The sequence below is a fragment of the Panthera pardus genome, unplaced genomic scaffold, assembly GCF_024362965.1.
Source record: "Panthera pardus isolate Hobbes unplaced genomic scaffold, ASM2436296v1 HiC_scaffold_24, whole genome shotgun sequence".
NCBI lineage: Eukaryota > Metazoa > Chordata > Mammalia > Carnivora > Felidae > Panthera > Panthera pardus.
The window spans coordinates 129,086,190-129,105,751 of record NW_026526810.1 but is presented as its reverse complement, the minus strand read 5'-3'; the positions used below and the strand labels follow the sequence as shown (position 1 = coordinate 129,105,751).

General features: G+C 50.4%; 1 protein-coding gene across 2 annotated transcripts; it reads left to right on the top strand.

Moving 5' to 3' along the window:
• The first annotated feature begins 1,967 nt into the window (after nucleotides 1-1,967).
• On the top strand, nucleotides 1,968-17,258 carry SERPINA11 (serpin family A member 11). Of its 2 annotated transcripts, none has more exons than XM_019462165.2 (5): nucleotides 1,968-2,101; nucleotides 5,650-6,295; nucleotides 11,872-12,145; nucleotides 14,896-15,043; nucleotides 16,910-17,258. In XM_019462165.2, the coding sequence occupies exons 2-5, from the start codon at nucleotides 5,653-5,655 to the stop codon at nucleotides 17,111-17,113; spliced, it is 1,269 nt and encodes a 422-aa protein (XP_019317710.2). In that variant the 5' UTR covers nucleotides 1,968-2,101; nucleotides 5,650-5,652; the 3' UTR covers nucleotides 17,114-17,258. The 2 variants fall into 2 exon arrangements, with proteins under 2 accessions (XP_019317710.2, XP_019317711.2); XM_019462166.2 differs by lacking the exon at nucleotides 1,968-2,101 and adding an exon at nucleotides 3,061-3,216.
• Nucleotides 17,259-19,562: the final 2,304 nt, after the last annotated feature.

Sequence of the window (19,562 nt, the reverse complement as noted above, 5' to 3'; positions counted from 1 at the left end):
AGTGCCTGTTGTGGGAATGCAAGCTGGTGCAGCCACTCTGGAAAACAGTATGGAGTTTCCTCAAAAAACTAAAAATAGAACTACCCTACGACCCAGCAATTGCACTACAAGGCATTTATCCACGGGACACAGGTGTGCTGTTTCGAAGGGACACATGCACCCCCAAGTTTATAGCAACACTATCAACAATAACCAAAGTATGGAAAGAGTCCAAATGTCCCTCGATGGATGAATGGATAAAGAAAATGTGGTATCTATATACAATGGAGTATTACTCAGCAATCAGAAAGAATGAAGTCTTGGGGCGCCTGGGTGGCGCAGTCGGTTAAGCGTCCGACTTCAGCCAGGTCACGATCTCGCGGTCCGTGAGTTCGAGCCCCGCGTCAGGCTCTGGGCTGATGGCTCGGAGCCTGGAGCCTGTTTCCGATTCTGTGTCTCCCTCTCTCTCTGCCCCTCCCCCGTTCATGCTCTGTCTCTCTCTGTCCCAAAAATAAATAAAAAACGTTGAAAAAAAAAAAAAGAAAGAATGAAGTCTTGCCATTTGCAACTATGTGGATGGAACTGGAGGGTATTAGGCTAAGTGAAATTAGTCAGTCAGAGAAAGACAAAAATCATATGACTTCACTCATATGAGGACTTTAAGAGACAAAACCGATGAACATGAGGGAAGGGAAACAAAAATAATATAAAAACAGGGAGGGGGACAAAACAGAAGAGACTCTTAAATATGGAGAACAAACAGGGTGGCTGGAGGGGTTGTGGGAGGGGGGATGGGCTCAATGGGGAAGGGGCACTAAGGAATCTACTCCTGAAATCATTGTTGCACTAGATGCTAATTTGGATATAAATTTTAAAAAATAAAAAATAAAATTAAAAAAAAAAAGAGTGCCTGTTGATTGGGGCCACTGTGCCAACCCGGACGTGCTTTTGTTTTGCTTTATGCATATGATAATATAATTCTACTCTAACCTTTTATTGTGGGCGGGGGTTTGTATAAATAAGATACTCGCTCTCTGTGAGAAATTAGATGAATGCAAAAATTTACAAAGAAGAACATAAAAGTCACCCCAAGGTGACTTGCCATCACCAAAATTTCACTCACACGAAATACTCATTTAGTTCCAGGCTTCGTTCTAGATCTTGGGTGATTCATGGTGAACAAGACCCAGTGGTACCTTTTATGGGGATTCAAAATAGCAGGAGAGAAGATTTTGCTCCGTTTTCCAATTTCCGTCTATCTTTTTCTTTTTCTACATATGGACAATATTTGTTTAAAGCATCAGTAAAGGGATGCCTGGGTGGCTCAGTCAGTTAGGTGTCCAACTCTTGATTTTAGCTCAGGTCACGATCTCACGGTTCATGACATTGAACCCCGTGTCTGGCTCTGTGTTGGCCAAGAAGCCTGCTTGGGATTCTCTCTCTCCCTCTCCCTCCGCCCCTCCCCTGTGCCTACCCTCTTTCTAAAAAATAAATTTTTAAGTGTCAGTAAAGGATTAGAATGGTAAGAATCAATAAGATATTGGAGCCTCACCACCCACTTCACGAGCAAGTAATTTAACCTCACGGAACCTCAGTGTCCCCATCTGTTAGGTAGGGATGATTGTGCCTCTCTCCCATTCTTTTTCTGTCCAGTTTTATTGAGAAATAACCCATGTACGTCGCTGTGTGTGTTCAAGGGGTGCGGCATGATGGTCGGGTTTACGCATGTGGTGAAATGATGACCCCAACAGGAGGCGTTAGCGTCTCGCATTCTTATCGTGAGGGTGATCTGGAAAGTACGCTGTCCGGAACCCACAAAACACCCGTGATGGTTCAGCAGCAACCGCATCGCGACCCCTGCCGTCATCACCGGTATCGGAATATCCTCAAGGGGAGTTGAGTCCGGAATCATGACTCACTGTTTGTAGGGCAGGCAGGCAGGACAGAGCCTTCAAAAAAAAAAAAGGTCCCTTCCTGTTCGCCGCGCACAGTCTTTGCACTGTTCCAGGAATGGACCTGGCAAATATTGACCAGGACGCTGTGACCCTCCGACACCATTTCCTGTGGGTAGGAAGCCACGCGGTGCTGACGACCCGGGGCCCCCAGCCCAGGGAGCTTTGCTGTGAGTACCTGGCTTATGCGGGGGCGGCTCTGCCCCTCTCTCTCCCTCCCTGTCCCTCTCTGTCCCTCCTCCTCCCCCTCCTCTGGCTTTGGCAGCAGGGAGAGGAGAAATGAGGCCCCTAAAGGAAAAATACGATGATGTACTGCTTCTGAGCTTTGAGTCGGAACTCCAGGTTTCAAGTGACCTTTTACGGAAAGCTTGGTCATCGGAAATTTTGAGAGAGGAACTCCCAGTATTCCTGGGAGAGACAAGAAAGCAGAGTAACACAGCCCAAAGCAAGACGACAACGTTGCTGCAGCAAATTTACTAGAGACTCGGTTGTAGCAAAAGGCTTGAGCTTCAGAGCCCTTGTCTGGAATCCGAACCACCCTCCAGCCACTTAACAGGTGCCTATCTTGAGCCTGCGTCCAGTGTCCCCATAGGCACAAGAAGGCACCAATACCTGTGTCTTAAGGCTCTCATACGGATTCAATCTAGTGACACGCGCGAAGTACCTTTCGCGCACTGGCACTTGGACCGGCCACTCTTCACTGCCTGGGACTGTTCTGGCATTTCGAGAGCTTTCTCTCTCCCACCCAACTCCAATAGCACGCCCTTCTCCAGTCTCTGAGACGATCCAAAAATATAGCGGATCCCCCTGCATTTGAGAATACACCTGGCTGGGAGGAGGCTGTGGTACACCAGATAAAATATCCCCACACAAAATAAACAATAAGTGGGAATATTATCATCAATTACTGGAGTTCTTAGTCTTCCCCTGGGATCTTTCTGGAAGAGAAATAAAGAAATAGATTAGGTATAATTACACCCAGCTTCTGTAGAAAGCAGTGACAATTCAATTGCACGCTTCCTACATGTCGGGTGTTTCACACACCGTATGCCTTGTAACCCCTAAGTGACTCCGCCCCCGGAAGGTGGGCATTGTCCTTTGCATTTTGCAAATGTGGACACTGCCGGTCAGAGAGTTTTCCTTCCCACAGTGGGATCCACAGATCCCACAGTGAGATACTGCAGAGCCTTAATTCAAACCCAAGCCCTCCGACTTTTCATCCTCTTGGGGAAATAGAACCTTCTGCAAGTCTGGCGATCCTGGGGGTGCAGAAGGGTAGAAAACGGTGAGTTCAGCGGGATAAAAAGAACCGACCAGTTTTATTACAGCTGTATTTCTTTTTTTTTTTTAATGTCTATTTATTTTTGAGAGAGAAGGAGAAAGCGCGCTAGTGGGGGAGGGGCAGAGAGAGGGGGACAGAGGATCAGAAGCGAAGCACAGAACCCAATGTGGGACTCAAACTCACAAGCCGAGAGATCGTGACCTGAGCTGACGTCGGACGCTTGCTGACTGAGCCACCCAGGTGCCCCACGGCAGCTGTATTCCTGATTTTCTCCAGGAGCAAACTGATCTTTAAATTGTTTGACTTCCCAGCGTGAATGGAACCCGACGTTAAGGGAGCCCACCAGAGCTTTGCGGGAGGGAGGGAGGTCACGGCCTTGGGAAATCGCCCGCAGTACTTTGTCCAGCAAAGTTTCAACATAACTGATAATCAGGCTGTACCGGTCCCTCCCAACAACCGGCCTTTGGGGCATTTAGGGCCCCGAGTGCTATAAACCGTCTAAAAATACGAACTCTCCCACACCACCGTGGCATCTGTAAGGGACCCAGAAAACATTGGTTTGCGCAAACGGTGCCGATTAAGACACAAATGTGGGGCGCCTGGGAGACTCAGTCGGTTGAGCATCAGACTGCGGCTCAGGTCGCGACCTCGCCGTTCGTGGGTTCGAGCCCCGCGTCGGGCTCTGTGCTGACGGCTCGGAGCCTGGAGCCTCCTTCAGATTCTGTGTTTCCCTCTCTCTCTGCCCCTCCCTCCCTCAAAAATAAATTAAAGACATTTTTTTTAAAAAGACGCAAATGTTATCAAGACAGAGGAGCACCAAGAATCGTGTGGTCAGCGGAAGGGTCAGTTCTGAAGGGAGCAGGGGGACGACACTGTCCTTACTGAGGATATCGAGGTCCGGGGGGGAGAGGGGGAGGGCTCCAGGTGGCCATGTGACAGCGTGTGCGCTGTGAAGATGTGCGGTGTGTGCATGGAGACCCTGAAAGGGCACTAGACGAGGGTCAGAATGAGCAGAGGTCAGCCACGTCTATGCTGCAGCGTCACCTCGAGCTGGAGCTCCGTTCCATCCCCTGAGGAAGGAGTCTCCTGCCCCTGCACCACTTTGACTCCCTGGAAGTAGCTCGAAGGCTTCTCTGGCACATTCTATAACCTGAAGTATAAGAGAGACAGTATTCATTTCCTAGGGCTGCTGCTACAAAGCACCACACCCCGGGGGGTCTCAATGACAGACAGGTATGGCCCCACCGTCATGGCGGCCGGAAGTCCAAGATCAAGGTGTCCACAGTAGACCACTTCCTTCCGAGGCTGGGAGGGAGAACCCGCTCCAGGCTCCTCCCCGAGCTGCTGGGGGTTTGCTGGCCACCTCTGGCATCCTCGGCTGTAGGAGCATCACCCCGATCTCTGCCTTTGTCTCCACAGGGCCGTCTCCCTGTGTGCGAGTCTGTGCCCAAGTGTCCCCTTTGTAGAAGGACACCAATCATATTAGATCAGGGCCCATCTAATGACTTCGTCGTAACTAATTATACCTCAACTACCCCATTGCCAAACAAGATCGCATTCTGAGACACTGGGGAGTAGAGCTTCGAGCTATGAATTTGGGGGGTGCACAATTCAACCCAGGTCAACAGGCATCTTCCCTAACCCTCTGCATCAATTAAGATACAGCCGTTGCATGTGACCAGGGGCTGCATGCGACAGCTGCTGCTTCAGACAGCAAGTCTGATGGAGACGGAGTCGGTCTGTGCTCCCGGGCTCCGTCCATCGTGTGGCTTTGCCACCCCTCGTGGGTGGCCCGCGTCCACCGGGCCCCCGTGACTCACCACCACATCAGCGCCCCAGCTAATGAAAACCCCAAACACTGGCGAACACTCCCCTTTCCTTGGGGACCTGACCCAAGAGCGGCTCCCATCATCCTCTCCCTTCCAACGGGCAAGGGTGGAAGTTGATGTGGCCACACCTCGGTGCTAGCAAGGCCCAGCGTCCCTCACTGTCACAGTGTCCTGAACGTCTGCTCCGTAGTCACCCCAATCCTTGAAAGGTGATGAGTGATTCAAAGAAATACTTGAAAGAAGAAAAAGAAAGGAAAAGGGAAGGAAGGAGGAGGGAGAGGGAGGGAGGAGGAGGGAGGCGGAGGGAGGTCGGAGGTGGGGGAAGAGAGGAAGAGAGAATAAACCAGGGAAGTTTCTTTTTATAGCCCAAGTCCTTTTGTCAACCAAACCTTGTAGACGTATTAATAGTCAAGCAGATTTAGGGCAGCTCTTCAGACTCGGGGGAGAGCGACAGAGCCCCGCCGGCTCACCTCCCACCTCGTCCTCTGCAGGGCCCCTCACGACACCTGTGCGGGGTACAGCTTGGGCGTGAGGCTCACTGGGCGAGCCACGGGGACCCTGAGGTTCCGGACGCGGTAGAATGGCGTGCTCACTGTCTTGTTTTCAGAGGATGGGTCCAGCTTGGCTGTGGCTGCTGGGAGCAGCGATCCTGCCCTCTGTCTATTGTCGGCCCTTTCCTGCCCGTGGAGATAAGAGTCCGGGGGCGCCTCCAGCCCCCAGCGATCAGCTGTCCGCGCCAGCCCCCGCCTACCACAAAATCACACCGACCATCACCAACTTCGCCTTGCGCTTGTACAAGCAGCTGGCCGCAGAAGCCTCGGGCAACATCTTCTTCTCCCCGGTGAGCATCTCCACCACCCTGGCCCTGCTCTCTCTGGGGGCCCAGGCTGACACCCCGACTCAGATCCTGGAGGGCCTTGGCTTCAACCTCACGGAGATCTCGGAAGCGGACATCCACCGGGGTTTCCAGAGCCTCATCCGCACCCTTGACCTGCCCAGCCCCAAACTTGAACTGAAAGTAGGCAACTCCTTGTTTCTGGACAAGCAGCTAAAGCCTCGGCAGCACTTTTTGGACACCGTCCGGGAGCTGTACAGAGCGTTTGCTTTTTCTGCCAACTTCACAGATCCCGCCACGACCAGGAGGCAGATTAACGAGTACGTGAGAAAGCAGACGTACGGGCAGGTGGCCGACTGCCTCCAGGAGTTCACGCGAGACACACTCATGGTTGTCCTGAATTACATCTTCTTCAAAGGTGAGGGCTGGCTCGGGCCGAATCCCTTCCGCCTCCTTGCCCCTGAAAGGCACCTGTCTTGAAGCCCTGCAGCGGCTCCATATATTTAAAACGTCTTAGAGGGCTACTTCTTGACTTACCGACATTCGTTTGCTCTTGCCATTTCCTTCTGTTCGGTTTTTACTTATTTTTTGTTATACACCCTATCCTGCTCTCCTAGGAATAACTCCTCTTTTAGAAAAATTTTATTTTTTGTATGACTGTCTATCTTGAGCATAGACAAATTTTTTTAATGTTTATTTTTGAGAGAGAGCGAGAGATAGAGAGCGGGGTGGGGTGGGGGGGGGGGTGCAGAGAGAGAGGGAGACACAGAATGCAAAGCAGGCTCCGGGCTCTGAGCTGTCAGCACAGAGTCCGGTGCGAGGCTCGGTCCCATGAACCGCGAGATCCTGACCCGAGCGGAAGTCAGACGTTCAACCGACTGAGCCACCCAGGCGCTCCCGAGCATAGAAAAGCGTATAGCATGTTAAAACCACCATATACTCCCCCGCCAGGAATGAATGTTTACATTTTACCATTGGCTTCAGATTTTTATTTTATTTTTTTAAAAAATGCAATGTTGCAGGTAGAGTTCACCTGCACCCTTTTTGCACCCTTTGTTTTTTTTTTTTGCACCCTTCCCTGGTCCCGTTTCCTCCCAGAGGCAACCACTGTCCCATGCGTTCTAAATTTTACCAGAATTGTATCATCCTGTACATATTACCTCGGGCTTATGTTTTAGTGCCCTCACCACATCTTAATTTGTGTGAACAGCTTATTAGCCTATTGTGACTGCCAGGTGAACACTCGCTCCCTGTAGGGCTCATTTCTTTTACTCGGGTTATTTCCTGACTTAGTAGCATGTATCTCGATTGTGATGCTAGGAAAGTGAGCTCCTCCATTGTTTTAAACTCAGGTCCCTTCAGCTGTTGTTTGTTTCTACCTGATGTTTGTGTCTCTTCCGGGATCCACATTACCCTGGATCGCCACGTCATTGGGGGCTCCTCTGGACTGTGACGGTTTCTCAGACTTTCCTTGCTTGTAATGACCTTGCCAGTTTCGGCGAGGTGCTCGGTAGCATGTCTGTAAGTTGGGACTTGCTTGTTTTTCTCATGATTAAAACTGGGGTAATGGGACAGGGAGAGGAGGGCCACACAGGTGAAGGGCCATTCTTATCACATCACGCCAAGGACACGTACTCCCGGCGTGACTTACCACTGTTGATGTTGACTTCGACCGTCCGGCTAAGGGTCACGCCTGTCATATTTCTCTGTTGTGAAGTTACCCTTTTCCGAATTGCCAGACTGTGCTCTTTGGAGGAAGTCACCGTGCGCATCCCACACTTCGGGAGTGGGAAGTTATGTTCCCTCTCCTTGAGAAAGGAGGACCTACCTCAATTATTTGGAATTCTTCGGTATGGGAGATTTTTCTCTTCTCTCGCATTTATTTGTTCAATCATTTGCTTACATCATTATGGACTCAAGGGTATTCATTTCATATTCTGGGTTGTAATCCACTAATACTTAGTTTTGTTGGTTAAAATTTTCTGGCACTGATCATCAGGAGAACTTTCCAGTTGGTTCCTTGATATGCCCCCATCATTGCTGATTTTTTTTTTTCCTTTCTGGAGCACTTCCTCGCTTTCTGGCAGGACACCTCAAGCTCATCTTTTATAACTCCTGCCCCACCCCCCCCCACCCCCCCCCCACCCAGAAAACGTCTCTGTCTCTCCATGCTGCCATCTAGCTGATTCCTTCCACCCAATTTCCCTTTTACTAATTACCTCAAAAGCCATGCTACTTATTATTTCAAACCCATCCACTGAGTTCTCGATCTCACTGACTGTATTTTCGCCTTGAGGTCTTAGTTTTTCAAATCTGCCTATCGTTTCGTCCCAGTGGCCCATCTGATGAATTTTAGTCCTTCCGTTTTTTTAACACACTTTTATTTTATTTATTATTTTTTTATTTTTTTTTTCTAACGTTTATTTATTTTTGAGACAGAGAGAGACAGAGCAGAAACGGGGGAGGGTCAGAGAGAGGGAGACACAGAATCCGAAACAGGCTCCAGGCTCTGAGCTGTCAGCACAGAGCCCGACGCGGGGCTCGAACTCACGGACCGCGAGATCATGACCTGAGCCGAAGTCGGACGCTCAACCGACTGAGCCACCCAGGCGCCCCTTAACACACTTTTAAAAATGTCTTTTGGATTATTCTGTTATCTGGAGATCTTGAACTGTGAATTCTTGGGTTCGTTACCCCAACTCCTTCTCTTTCAGGAGAGGATTGAGATTTTCAGCTTTGAGCTCATCTTCAGTGGAAATTATCTTTTTGTGAGTTTCTTATGGCCTGTTGTGGCAAGGTCTCTGGGAGACAGTTTCACATTTGCCTCTGGTATAGTCTTATTGGTTTCCCTGATTCTATTTTAATTTCTAGGTTGGGGAGTCCCTGCCCCGAATGAGTAATAACAACAAAGAACCCAGAGCAGGTGACTCCTCCCATCCACCCCTCAGCCCGGGAATGTGGTGACCTATCCTACCTCATCCCTGGGCTGCTTGACAGAGTTTTCCAATCCAGTCTTCCCGGACGGGGAAGGGATTGCCTTTCGTAGCTTTTGACTATTTACAGAGAGATCGGTCCCAAGCGTGGTCCTGAATTTTATTTATTTCCCCTGAGAAGGCATGAAGCACCACCCCTGAAGGGCTGTATCTGATTCTGATAACCCCTGAGCCAAATGACTTCCAAATCAGAGACACACATTCCTGCTTTGTATCTGGAAGCTTTGAGTCTTGTTGTTGAACTCAGCTGTTTATTTATTTATTTCCTTATTTATTTATTTATTTTTCCATTAGAGCAGATAAAGGAAGAGCTGGGAGAGGGGACTTACTTGAGTGTCTTCTTGGGGGACAGTGCTTGTGGCAGGTGACAGCATGGGGACCCAGGCGAGACCGGCACTTGCAGCAGATGACCTTGTCATAGTCCCATTCCTGGGCCGGCTGGCGGTGGGAAGGCCCAGGGATGCCACCTCCCAGGTGACACACCGAGCACAGGGTGACTCTTCCTGGACATCGTAGCCTGAGAGAGGACGGCCATCCTCCAGCTGTTTGCCCGCAAAAATTAGATGCCCCCCTTGTCTTGGAGTTTTGGCTTTGACATTCTCAGGGGTGTCACTGGGCTCGACCGTGATGGTGATGGGGCTGCCCGTCAAGGTCTTCACAAAGCTCTGCCTCTCTGCCTCTGCCACAAGGCCACGGCCCCCAAACCACTCAGCCGCCTAGTCAAAGGGAAAGAGAGGTCAAGTATGTTTAAAATGTTTGCCGAGTGAATGATTTCAAGTCGAACTTAGGTCTCGTTTTGAGGCCTCTAGGAACGGTATTCATTAATTTGTTTTCTTTTTTTTTTTTTTTAATTTTTTTTTTTTCAACGTTTTTTATTTATTTTTGGGACAGAGAGAGACAGAGCATGAACGGGGGAGGGGCAGAGAGAGAGGGAGACACAGAATCGGAAACAGGCTCCAGGCTCCGAGCCATCAGCCCAGAGCCTGACGCGGGGCTCGAACTCACGGACCGCGAGATCGTGACCTGGCTGAAGTCGGACGCTCAACCGACTGCGCCACCCAGGCGCCCCAATTTGTTTTCAAATATACATCGAAATTAGTCAGAGAAAGACAAATACCGTATGACTTCACTCTTATGTGGAATTTAGGATACAAAACAGATGAACACAAGGAAGAGAAGCGAAAATAATATAAAAACAATATAAAAAATAATATAAAAACAAGAGGGGTGCAAAACACAGCAGACGCTCATGTTTAAATACAGAGAACAAACTGAGGGCTGCTGGCGGGGTTGTAGGTGGGGGGATGGGCTCAACGGGCCAGGAGCATTAAGGAAGACACTTGGTGGGGTGAGCACTGGGTGTGACACATAGGGGATGAATCTCAGGAATCTACTCCTGAAATCATCATTGCACTATATGCTAACTTGGATGTAAATTTAAAAATAAATAAATTAATGAATGAATTAATTAAATATACATCAAGTACTTACTACGTTTCAGGGACTTTGTTAGCGTCTTGGGGAACTTTATGAATAAGATAGAGTTTTCCTACCCTTACGTAGCTCATAGTCCCAGGAGAGCTGCAAATAAGTAAAAAGGCCATTGCAACTCAATGGGACAGTAAGTTCTGCTTGAGTCGGCATGGGTGCCATGGAGCTCTCGAAAGATACAGCTTTCCAGACTTGGCGAGTGAGGGAAGGCTTCCTGGAAGAGAAGGCATCTAAGCCCAGACATGAAGAGTGAGTTGGATTTACTCAAGCCAAGAGGCCGTAAGAGAGGTGGGGAAAAGAGGGCTCAGGTTGAAAGCCCAGTGCGTGCAGAGGTCCAAGGAAAAGAAAAAACTATGGCACTTTCAAGGAACTGAAATGAATCTAGTCAGACTAGAACACAGAACACAAGAGCGCAGTGCCTGGGGGACAGTATCAAGAGTTGCGATTAAAGGATAAGCAGGAACTGTGTGGAGAATTCTAGGATTTACCTGCAGGATACCAGAATTACCAAGAAGTTTGAAGCAGTGGCGTGGCATGATCACATCTGTTTTAAAACGATCAGTCTGGCTACAATCTGGAAAATGGTTTGGAGGAGAGGAAGGGTGGGAGAACAGAGACTAGTCAGGAGGTTCTCGAAGGGCTCCAAAGTAAGGAAGGTGGCCGCTTTGGATAAAGTTGCAGCCTTGGAGGTGGAATCGGCAATACTTGGCCAGTGATGGGATGTGGGCAAGAGGGACAGGATGAGCCAGCTTCCCATCACCAAGACCAGGGCTCTCAGGAGGCCAAGTCTGGAGGCTGTGGTGCGTGGAGACCGTAAGGAGAAAGAGAGGATACTGCACACGTGGACAAGGCTGTGACCCACAGATGCCACATTTCTTGTGTCTTAATGAGCTTTTTGGCATGATACGTAACATTTTATTAACTGAAATCTTTCTCCTTTTTCAACCTGAGTATTAGGAAGCTCAGAGGGGCGGGGGGGCTCTTGACCTTCTCTGTAGGGGATTGTTTAGTGTGGCAGTGAAGGGTCAAGTCAGTGTGTGCAAAGAACATGAGCTGGGGAGCCGGTCAAGCTCCAGTCCCTGTCCTACCACCTAATGGCTCTGCAAATTGGGTATGCTTCTATAAATTCCCAGGGACTCAGCTTCTCGTTGCTGACATGGAGATCCTAATACTTGTTTAATATTAATGTTCATGCAGATGTAAAGAGATAATGCCTTGCACATGGAAGGTGGTTAATAGATAGAAGAACCTTTTAGCTTCTTGAAAGTTACATTGCTCTGAAATGGAACAAAATCGTAGACCATTGGAGCTTAAGTTCTGGGGGGCTCACTCTGGCGGCTGAGCCGGCCCTAAATTCTGGCCCCCTGATTCTGTATCCACGCCACTTCTCTGCCTTATATTTATATACACCCCAAGAGGGAATCACCAAACCAGTGCGGCTTAGTACGTGTCTGCCCACAGTTGCTCTCTTGGAGTGTGTTCTCATAGTTTATCGATTTTGTGTCCTAAGCTAAGTGGAAGCATCCTTTTGATCGCTACCAGACCCAGAAGCAAGAAAGCTTCTTTGTGGACGAGCAGACCTCCCTCCGCATCCCCATGATGCACCAGAAGGAAATGCACAGATTCCTCTATGACCAGGAAATGGCTTGCACCGTCCTGCAGATAGAATACAGTGGAAACGCCCTGGCCCTGCTGATCCTCCCCGACCCAGGGAAAATGGAGCAGGTGGAGGCAGCTCTGGAGCCAGAGACCCTGAGAAAATGGGATCGACGGCTTCTGCCCAGGTAAGTGTCAGAGCAGAAGGACCCCAGCAGACTTGATTCAAGAATCCAGGACGGCCTTGATCGATGCCAACTGCAAAAGCCCAACCCTTAGGTTTGGCTCATTATTCTGCCCGTCAACTAACCTATGTGGGTTTGGGGCAATTTTCTTGCCTTTTGGGTCTCCAATCGCCTCAAATGTAAAATGAGGTCATAATAACTGCCCCCATAGGGTTGCTTGGAAGATTGATCAAGTTAATACATATAAAGTCCTGAGACTGGTCACGATAAGTGCTCAGCAGGCATGCATCATTCGTATCCCTTCCCGAGGGTTTCTCTGGCCAACTGTCCTTCCTCTGGTGTCTCCCTTTTCCCCGAATGATTTACCACCAGAATGTAGCGAAGTGTAGGCAAAAAAAAATCAGATGAAGGACAATTATGAAGAATACTTATGACTCCCACGGAACAGTGTATATTTCTCAAAAGAGCTCCTACTTTTTTTAGTTTACTTAAAAATTCATTTGACCAAAACGTAGAAGAAAGGGACACCACTACCTGTGACACAGTTGCGAGAATCTCCATGAACAGGGTAGGTTTTATTTAGGTGCCCAATCTGCTAGTGCACCTCCTGGGTGGTGTAATGCTGAATGAACAGGAGTGAGGGATTCTGTTTTCCTCTCTCTCTGTCCCTCCCCCACCCTCACTCTCTGTCTCTCAAAATAGACGAACTTAAAAAAGAAAAGGAAAGAGAATATCTGTTCTCTCTCTCAATTCGGTGGGTGGACTGGGCTCGGCCGAGTGGTTCTCACTTGGGGCTTTCCTGCACTAGAGTCAGATGCTGGCTGGGGCTAGAGCATTGAAGCCTCAGGTGTCTCCTGGGCTAGCTGTCTCCTCAGATAAGGGCTGACAGGTGTCTCTCTCTCCGTGCAGCATCTCCAGGAGACTAGCTTGGGCTCCTGCATGGCAGCTTGGTGCAGCTGATGTTATTATATGGCAGCTCAGGTCTCCGGGAAGGGGTGTTCCCAAAGACAGGCAGCGAAAATTCCTGCTCTTTGAAGATCTGGGCTCCAAAGTGTCTCTTCTGTCATATTCTTTCGGCCGGAGCAGTCACGGAGCCCACCCTGGTGTGGGGGGAGGGTGCATATACCAAAACCTGATGGCCGACTTGAAGTTCTAATACACCATCACTTGGTAGGTACCAGCCGCCCTTGTGCCCACAGGAGCCTCCCCTAAGCTCCCCAACCGCACTGAGGGGTAGGAAAAGGTGTTTGTGTTTGGGCAGAGATTTAAGTACCAAGTAAGAGAGACAGAGGTCAAGGACCTCTGCCCTTGAGAGGACGAGAAGAGAACAGCCCTGTTGTCTATGAATCCACATAACTGTGGCTGGTTTCTGATTCCAGCCCCATATTCTCAAGCCCCCCTGGGGTGAGCCTGTCCCTTCCCCCCAGCACAGAAGGAAATACCATAGCATCTTCTAGACCAACAGATTTTCCCTCCAGAAGGTCTGTTTTGACCTCTCGCTCTGACTTTCACGAAGCAAGACCAACTGAAGTTATTTTTCTAAGCCTCAGACGTCCCCTGTTCCTGGTCCTCGCGCCAGAAAGTTATGATACCACAGCAACACCGGGCGGCTTTCCGACACGAATAGTTCAGACTGCCAGGCCTCCCTCCGTTCAGCTGTGAGGAAGGTTCGCTTGCCCAGGGGACTCGGGCTCACTGGCACCTGTTCATTCCTCATTGATGTGGGTCGAACACCTGCTGTGTGTTGGGCTCTCAGCCAGACACGCCTCTATTAGACTCGACTCAGACCCCTTCATGGCTTGGGCCTGCCCTCAGGGCTCCCTGCGGACAGTTTGCCGAGTGGGCCGAGACAGCCTTGTTTTCTGTTTCCCACGACCTTCCCCAGCTCTTCGCTGTTCAACCCTTGACTTCCAACTGTCTCGTACTTCCCCTGGGCATCTGGACACTCCTATTGCCCCAGCAGTTAACTGGCAAGGACGTGATCAGCAGCTTTAGGGTCTGAATTCATCAGAAGCAAAGGTTTCCAAGCCGGTTCTTACCTAGCCCAGCTCGCAGGTGCCCTGCTCTGGCAACAGTCAAGCAATAATCGAGAAGAAGAATCCCAAGAATGGAAGGACAGACTTAGTGTCAAAGGAGACTTGTGACTTTACCACGGGCAGGGTGCTGATCTGATGGCAAAGGCCAGTCGTGGGGCAGAGATTGGCCCACATTCTACACACGCTTTCGGTCGTAAGATCCTCACGATGGCCCGAGGCCCAGACAGGAAGAGCTGACAGTGGCTTATATTAGGGGGTTGCCAGCAGACAGATTCAGGATTCAGTTTTGAAGCGGGGCCAGCAGAACCTGATGATTAATTGGATGCAGAGGCGGGAGAATGTTAGCAGTATTTACCTTGCGTGGCTGTTATTTGCATTCGATCAGTTAAGCCTTGTGAAATCCCTTGCCCGATGTAGAAAGTCCTCCAAAAACGTGCCCGAGATGAGGACACATAGCCATGCTGGGAGTCTTCTCAGATCCAAACACAGGAGGGCTGAGGAGGTCACAAGAGGTCTGGAAAGGTCCGAAGAGGAGGGAGCTGCGGGGGGGGGGGGGGGTGGAATGTTCTCTCACAGCAGGGAATATTGTGGTAGGCCCGGCTCCCCCTCACCCTGGGAAACGCTTCTCCCTCCCAAAGCTGGGGACGGCCTACAGACCAGGCGGGAGCAGCACAGTTAATGAAACCACACCTCCTCTCTGTCTGATTCTCCCTCCAGCCTGTTGGATTTACACCTGCCAAGGTTTTCCATTTCTGGAACATACCACCTTGAAAAAATACTTCCCCACCTTGGTCTCACCAACATCTTCAACCTAGAAGCTGACTTATCAGGAATCACTGAGCAGCTCAACAAAACCATCTCCCGGGTAAGGTGGTAAATATGGATGGAGGGGACAGTCTTTTCTCCTTTGAAGTGTGCGTTTGAAAGTCAAGTTTCCCTTTTCTTTTCCTATTCTGGGTCTTGATCGCCATCTACAAGGCTTATTTTCAGGGGCAGCGCTCTTTCCACCTCTCCTCTCTATCCTTCGGAGCAGGGACACCGAGTCCTGAAGAGACACGCGCTAGGGGTCATCCACAGTGCCAGAATTTTCCCAGGTGTGGGAAAAGCTTTGCCTTCATTCCCCATACTTCCCCAAGGGCAAGCATTGAAACTCCATCTGTCTTTGTTATAGTTAGAGAGAGTAGTGGGGCATGAATACAAAAATGTATCCATCAGCCTTGCTGCAGAGACCCGTAAGCCCCAAATCTCAGTGCATTATGGTGACAGTGGCCTATTTCCTGTCTACGGTACATGTCAGAGGTATGTTACTACCACAGGCCTGTAGACTTACTTCACACTGCGTCTCCCTTCCAGGATGCAGGAGAAAGGAGAAGTCCCTGTATGGGACATGCCATTCCCACGGTGATGGGAAAAAAGCAAGAGAAACTGTGTGATCGCTCTCCGCGTTTCTCTTCACTGTGGCCTGTGTCAAGGCCCCTCACGTGCTGCTGGCCAAAGCAAGTCCCGTAGTCAAGATGGCCATCAGTGGGGTGGGTCTGTGTTCTCTTCCAGAAGGAGGCCATTGGTAGTCACAAGGCGTGGGTGGGGATCCATGACTCTCTAATAGGAAGAGAGAGTTAACCACTGGGGATAACCATGCAATTTTCCTCCCCTGCTCTATCTTTTATGGTTTAGGAGAGAGTCATTAATTGTCGCTTGAGTCTTTGCTATAATTTTTTTTTTTGAGAGAGAGAGAGAGAAAAGACGGGAGTGAGGGGCAGAGAAAGAGAGAATCCCAGGAAGGGCAGAGGGAGAGAGAGAGAAGCAGGGCTCACACAAAGCAGGGCTCGAGCTCACCCAAAGCTGGGCTTGTGCTCACCTGATGTGGGACTCGAACTCACGAACCGTGAGATTATGACCCGAGCTGAAGTCAGAGGCTTAACGACACCCAGGCACCCTTTGCTACAAACTTCATAAGGAAAGCATTCTGTCTTTTGCTTGGGAAAGATCAGCTGAGATCAGGAACGTAAAACAAGGCAATAGGGAGTGTGTGCACGGGAGTGTGTGTGTGCACGGGAGTGTGTACGTGCATGTGTGTGAACAAGAAGGAAAAGAAATAACTTGGCTTTTTAAAGAACTTATTTCTCAGTGTATCCCTTCATAGAACTTTTTAGAAGTGAAAGGGATTGTCAAGGCCAAAATTTTTCAACTTTTTTTTAAAGCCTCAGAATCCTTTCTTCCGAAGAAACTGTGTGACAATGAGGGTTTAAAAAAAAGGGAATCTTCTCACAGAGGAGGATAGAAGGTTTGGCACATCAGACAACCCGGCTCCCGGAGCTCATGTTAAAAACCACTGATTTAGGCTGAGCAAGTCGTTATAGAGAAGAGGCGACCGAGGCTTAGAGAATGTGTGTGCAGCTCGGAGTGGAAAATGGCCCTCAGCCCGTGTCGCCTGTGCCCAGATGCTTCTGTCATGCTCCCAGAACTTGCCGTTGGGAGTTTGCGGCCAGGTTCATGCTCGGCCCGGCTCAAGCCCATCTGTCTTCTGCCAGAGAGCAAACAGCACCATCAAGGCCAGCCCCCGGGATGTGGAAGAGGGAAGAAGCAAGAAAAACGAAGGCTGCAGTTGCCTCCTTGGAAGGCGCCCGAGGGGGTGACTCTACCTCCATCTCCCTAGAACCACACCAGGTGGGATCTGTCCCCTGAAAGCGCCCGGGGCTGATGCTGTCCCTGTCCCCTTCTCCCCCTCCAGGTGTCACACGAGGCGGCAGTGGACATGAACGTGTGGGGAACCAGGGCAGCGGCTGCCTCGGGCCTGCTCTCTCAGCCTCAGGCTCTGAACACAACTTGGGCCCCACAGGCACGTTTCAACAGGCCTTTCCTGGTGCTCTTTTGGGAGGTGACCACTCAGAGTTTGCTCTTCCTGGGGAAAGTCGTCAACCCGGCTGCAGGGTGACCGTAGTGGGAGGCCGGGTGGCGGTTTGTCTGCCCCGGAACAATCAGGAAGGCCGGCAGATGGGCAGCCTGCACCGTGGGCTGCCGTGAGGAGCAGTTACTCAGTGTGCAAAGATCCCAATAAAGTCGATCTTGGGTTTTGTGAACATTGAGGTGCAATGTTTACAAGGGAAGGTCAGCGTGCAGAGCAGCCTTGAGCCGTATGTCCTATGATCTCGTGGAACCCAGGATAGACCGTGATTGGATGGTCAAAAATGAAAACGGCTCATGCCGTGCCCACCCCCCCACCATGGGAGATGCCCACCACCCCTTCCATCACAGTGGATCTTTCCTGAGGGTCCCAGGAAAAGGCACAAAGGACATCAGGAGGAATGAAGAGCTTTCTCCCTTCACGGTGGCTGACCTCGGCTCTACAGCCAAGTGAGGCCGTCCTGAAATGTCAGGGCCCCGGTGTCAGGGACGAGATCACTTTCAGAGGAGATTGGGGCCAGGGCAGGGGCTCCAAATCACGCTCTGTGAAAAGAAGGGGGGCGGGGTGGGGATGGCCAGCGCAATAATGGGCCAATGCAGCATGGGAGGTCAAATGCCCAAGGGCAAGATGAAAGAAAGTGCGAGGGTCAACATGGCCGGGTGGGCACAAACGTGGTCTGTGGGATGCACTGGGGAGCCATAACCAGTTGCAATGGAGCCTCTTTAGCGGTTGGAGGCTCCCTCCACTGCCACAAGCGCCCCTCCAGTCTCAGGGAGGCATCTGTCTGAATCTACTGGGGGAACCCAAAGGATGTCAACCTAGCTGCACGTATGTGCCACGCATGTGACAATACTCATCCCCATAGTGAAGTTGGTACCAAGACCTAGAGGGTAGCTGCAGGTGGGTCACATCTAGGAAGGAGTCATCGCAACAAGTGTCACTGGAAGAAATACTCCTATCCACACCCTAAGAAGGTCAGACTTGAGTTGGATCCTGAAAACCAGGTAAACCACAAATAAAAGGTAAGAAGGTAAGACAGTCTGGGGGAGGGTGGAGACCCTCTATGGGTAAAGGAGAAAGGAAGGGAAGGGTATGCTCTGATAAAAAAGAGAGAGACCCAGTTTTGCAGTAATAGAAAGTTCACGTAGGGTGACAGTGGAAGGTAATGCCGGAGAGGTATTTGGCGTCCAAGGTTGGAGGCTTTAGATACCAGATAAGAAGCGTGGACTTCGTCCTGCAGACGGTGGGGAATAGCTGTGGGCCAGCGAGCAGATGCGGATGCGGACAAAGTGTAACTGAGAAAATCATCTGAGAGCTGAGTCTAGATAAGACCCAGGGTGGCGAGGCCAGGGTGGGGGCCGGCAGGGAAGATGCCACACCGGGGTCCACCCGACCACACACCCTGTCCTGGCCCATATCCCTCCTCTGACAGACCACCGGCACACTAGTCCCCTGTCCCAGCCAGACCCCTGTGGCCCTCGGCACCTCCCCACCCTACACTCCCTGCCTATTGGTCCTGTGGACACGACTTCTCTTATTAGAAAGGAAGGAATCCCAGAGAGCCCACCCCATGCCCTGGGCAATCTAACACACGCCATATCTTTCTGTTGCTTTGAACTAGACATTGAGTACTAGCTACCTTCAAACGCTTGAAGATCTGCCAAAACTCTCTCCAACTGTGGAATTGGCTCCTGCGGAAGTAAGTGACTAATTTTCCTGGGGGCACGCAAGTCAGAGATGTTAAAGGAAGAGCTTCCGGAATCGAACATTTTATATTAGGTCAGACATTCTGGAAGATTCTGAGCGAAGTCGAGAACCTGATGAACGTGGGTCTCATGCCACGGGGCTCACAGACTCCCAGGGGAGATAGACTCTGGACAAGTACTTCTATTAAAGCGTGTGGGCACCTATTTCTTGGCTACACGCAGGGCTGTTGGGACACACGTACTCCCTGCTCCCTCAGAGCCCTACTGAACGCCTGCTGTGTGCCAGGCACCTGTAGTTAGGCTGGGGAACAGAGCAGTGAACAGAGCAAACAGTAAGCCCAGCCCATAGGACTTACTTTCTAGGACAAATGTTTCCCCCAATGCCTCATGCTGAATGTGTGACAAGGGCTGGCTGTCCACGTAAGCAAGAAAACCCTCCCCCCGAGTTAGAAGAAGGGGTGACCAAAGCCTGCTTGAAGGGCTCTGCCCTGGACCCCCTTACTCCTGGACTCACACAACGTTGTTAGAAAGTAGGTGTGGTAGCCCAGCCTTCTCCTGTGTGGACGGAAAGCCAAAGACGAGAGCACATCCTTCGACTGACATTTTAACCCACGGGGTCTGCGCACATGGGCGAAGTTCCCGATCCAGGTCCCGAACTCAGCTTGTGGGCCACCAGCTTGAAATACTACAAAACGTTCAGGCTCCTAAATGTCCAAATAACAAATACCCTGGGCTGAGAAGTCCACCCACTTCAGTACCAAACAGAGTACAGT

Excerpts from the sequence above, each read along its gene's own strand:
- SERPINA11 (XM_019462165.2), top strand. The coding sequence starts at position 5,653 with ATGGGTCCAGCTTGGCTGTGGCTGCTGGGAGCAGCGATCCTGCCCTCT. Across the intron at positions 6,296-11,871 it reads GAATTACATCTTCTTCAAAG|CTAAGTGGAAGCATCCTTTT; the intron begins GTGAGGGCTGGC and ends TTGTGTCCTAAG. Across the intron at positions 12,146-14,895 it reads GATCGACGGCTTCTGCCCAG|CCTGTTGGATTTACACCTGC; the intron begins GTAAGTGTCAGA and ends TTCTCCCTCCAG.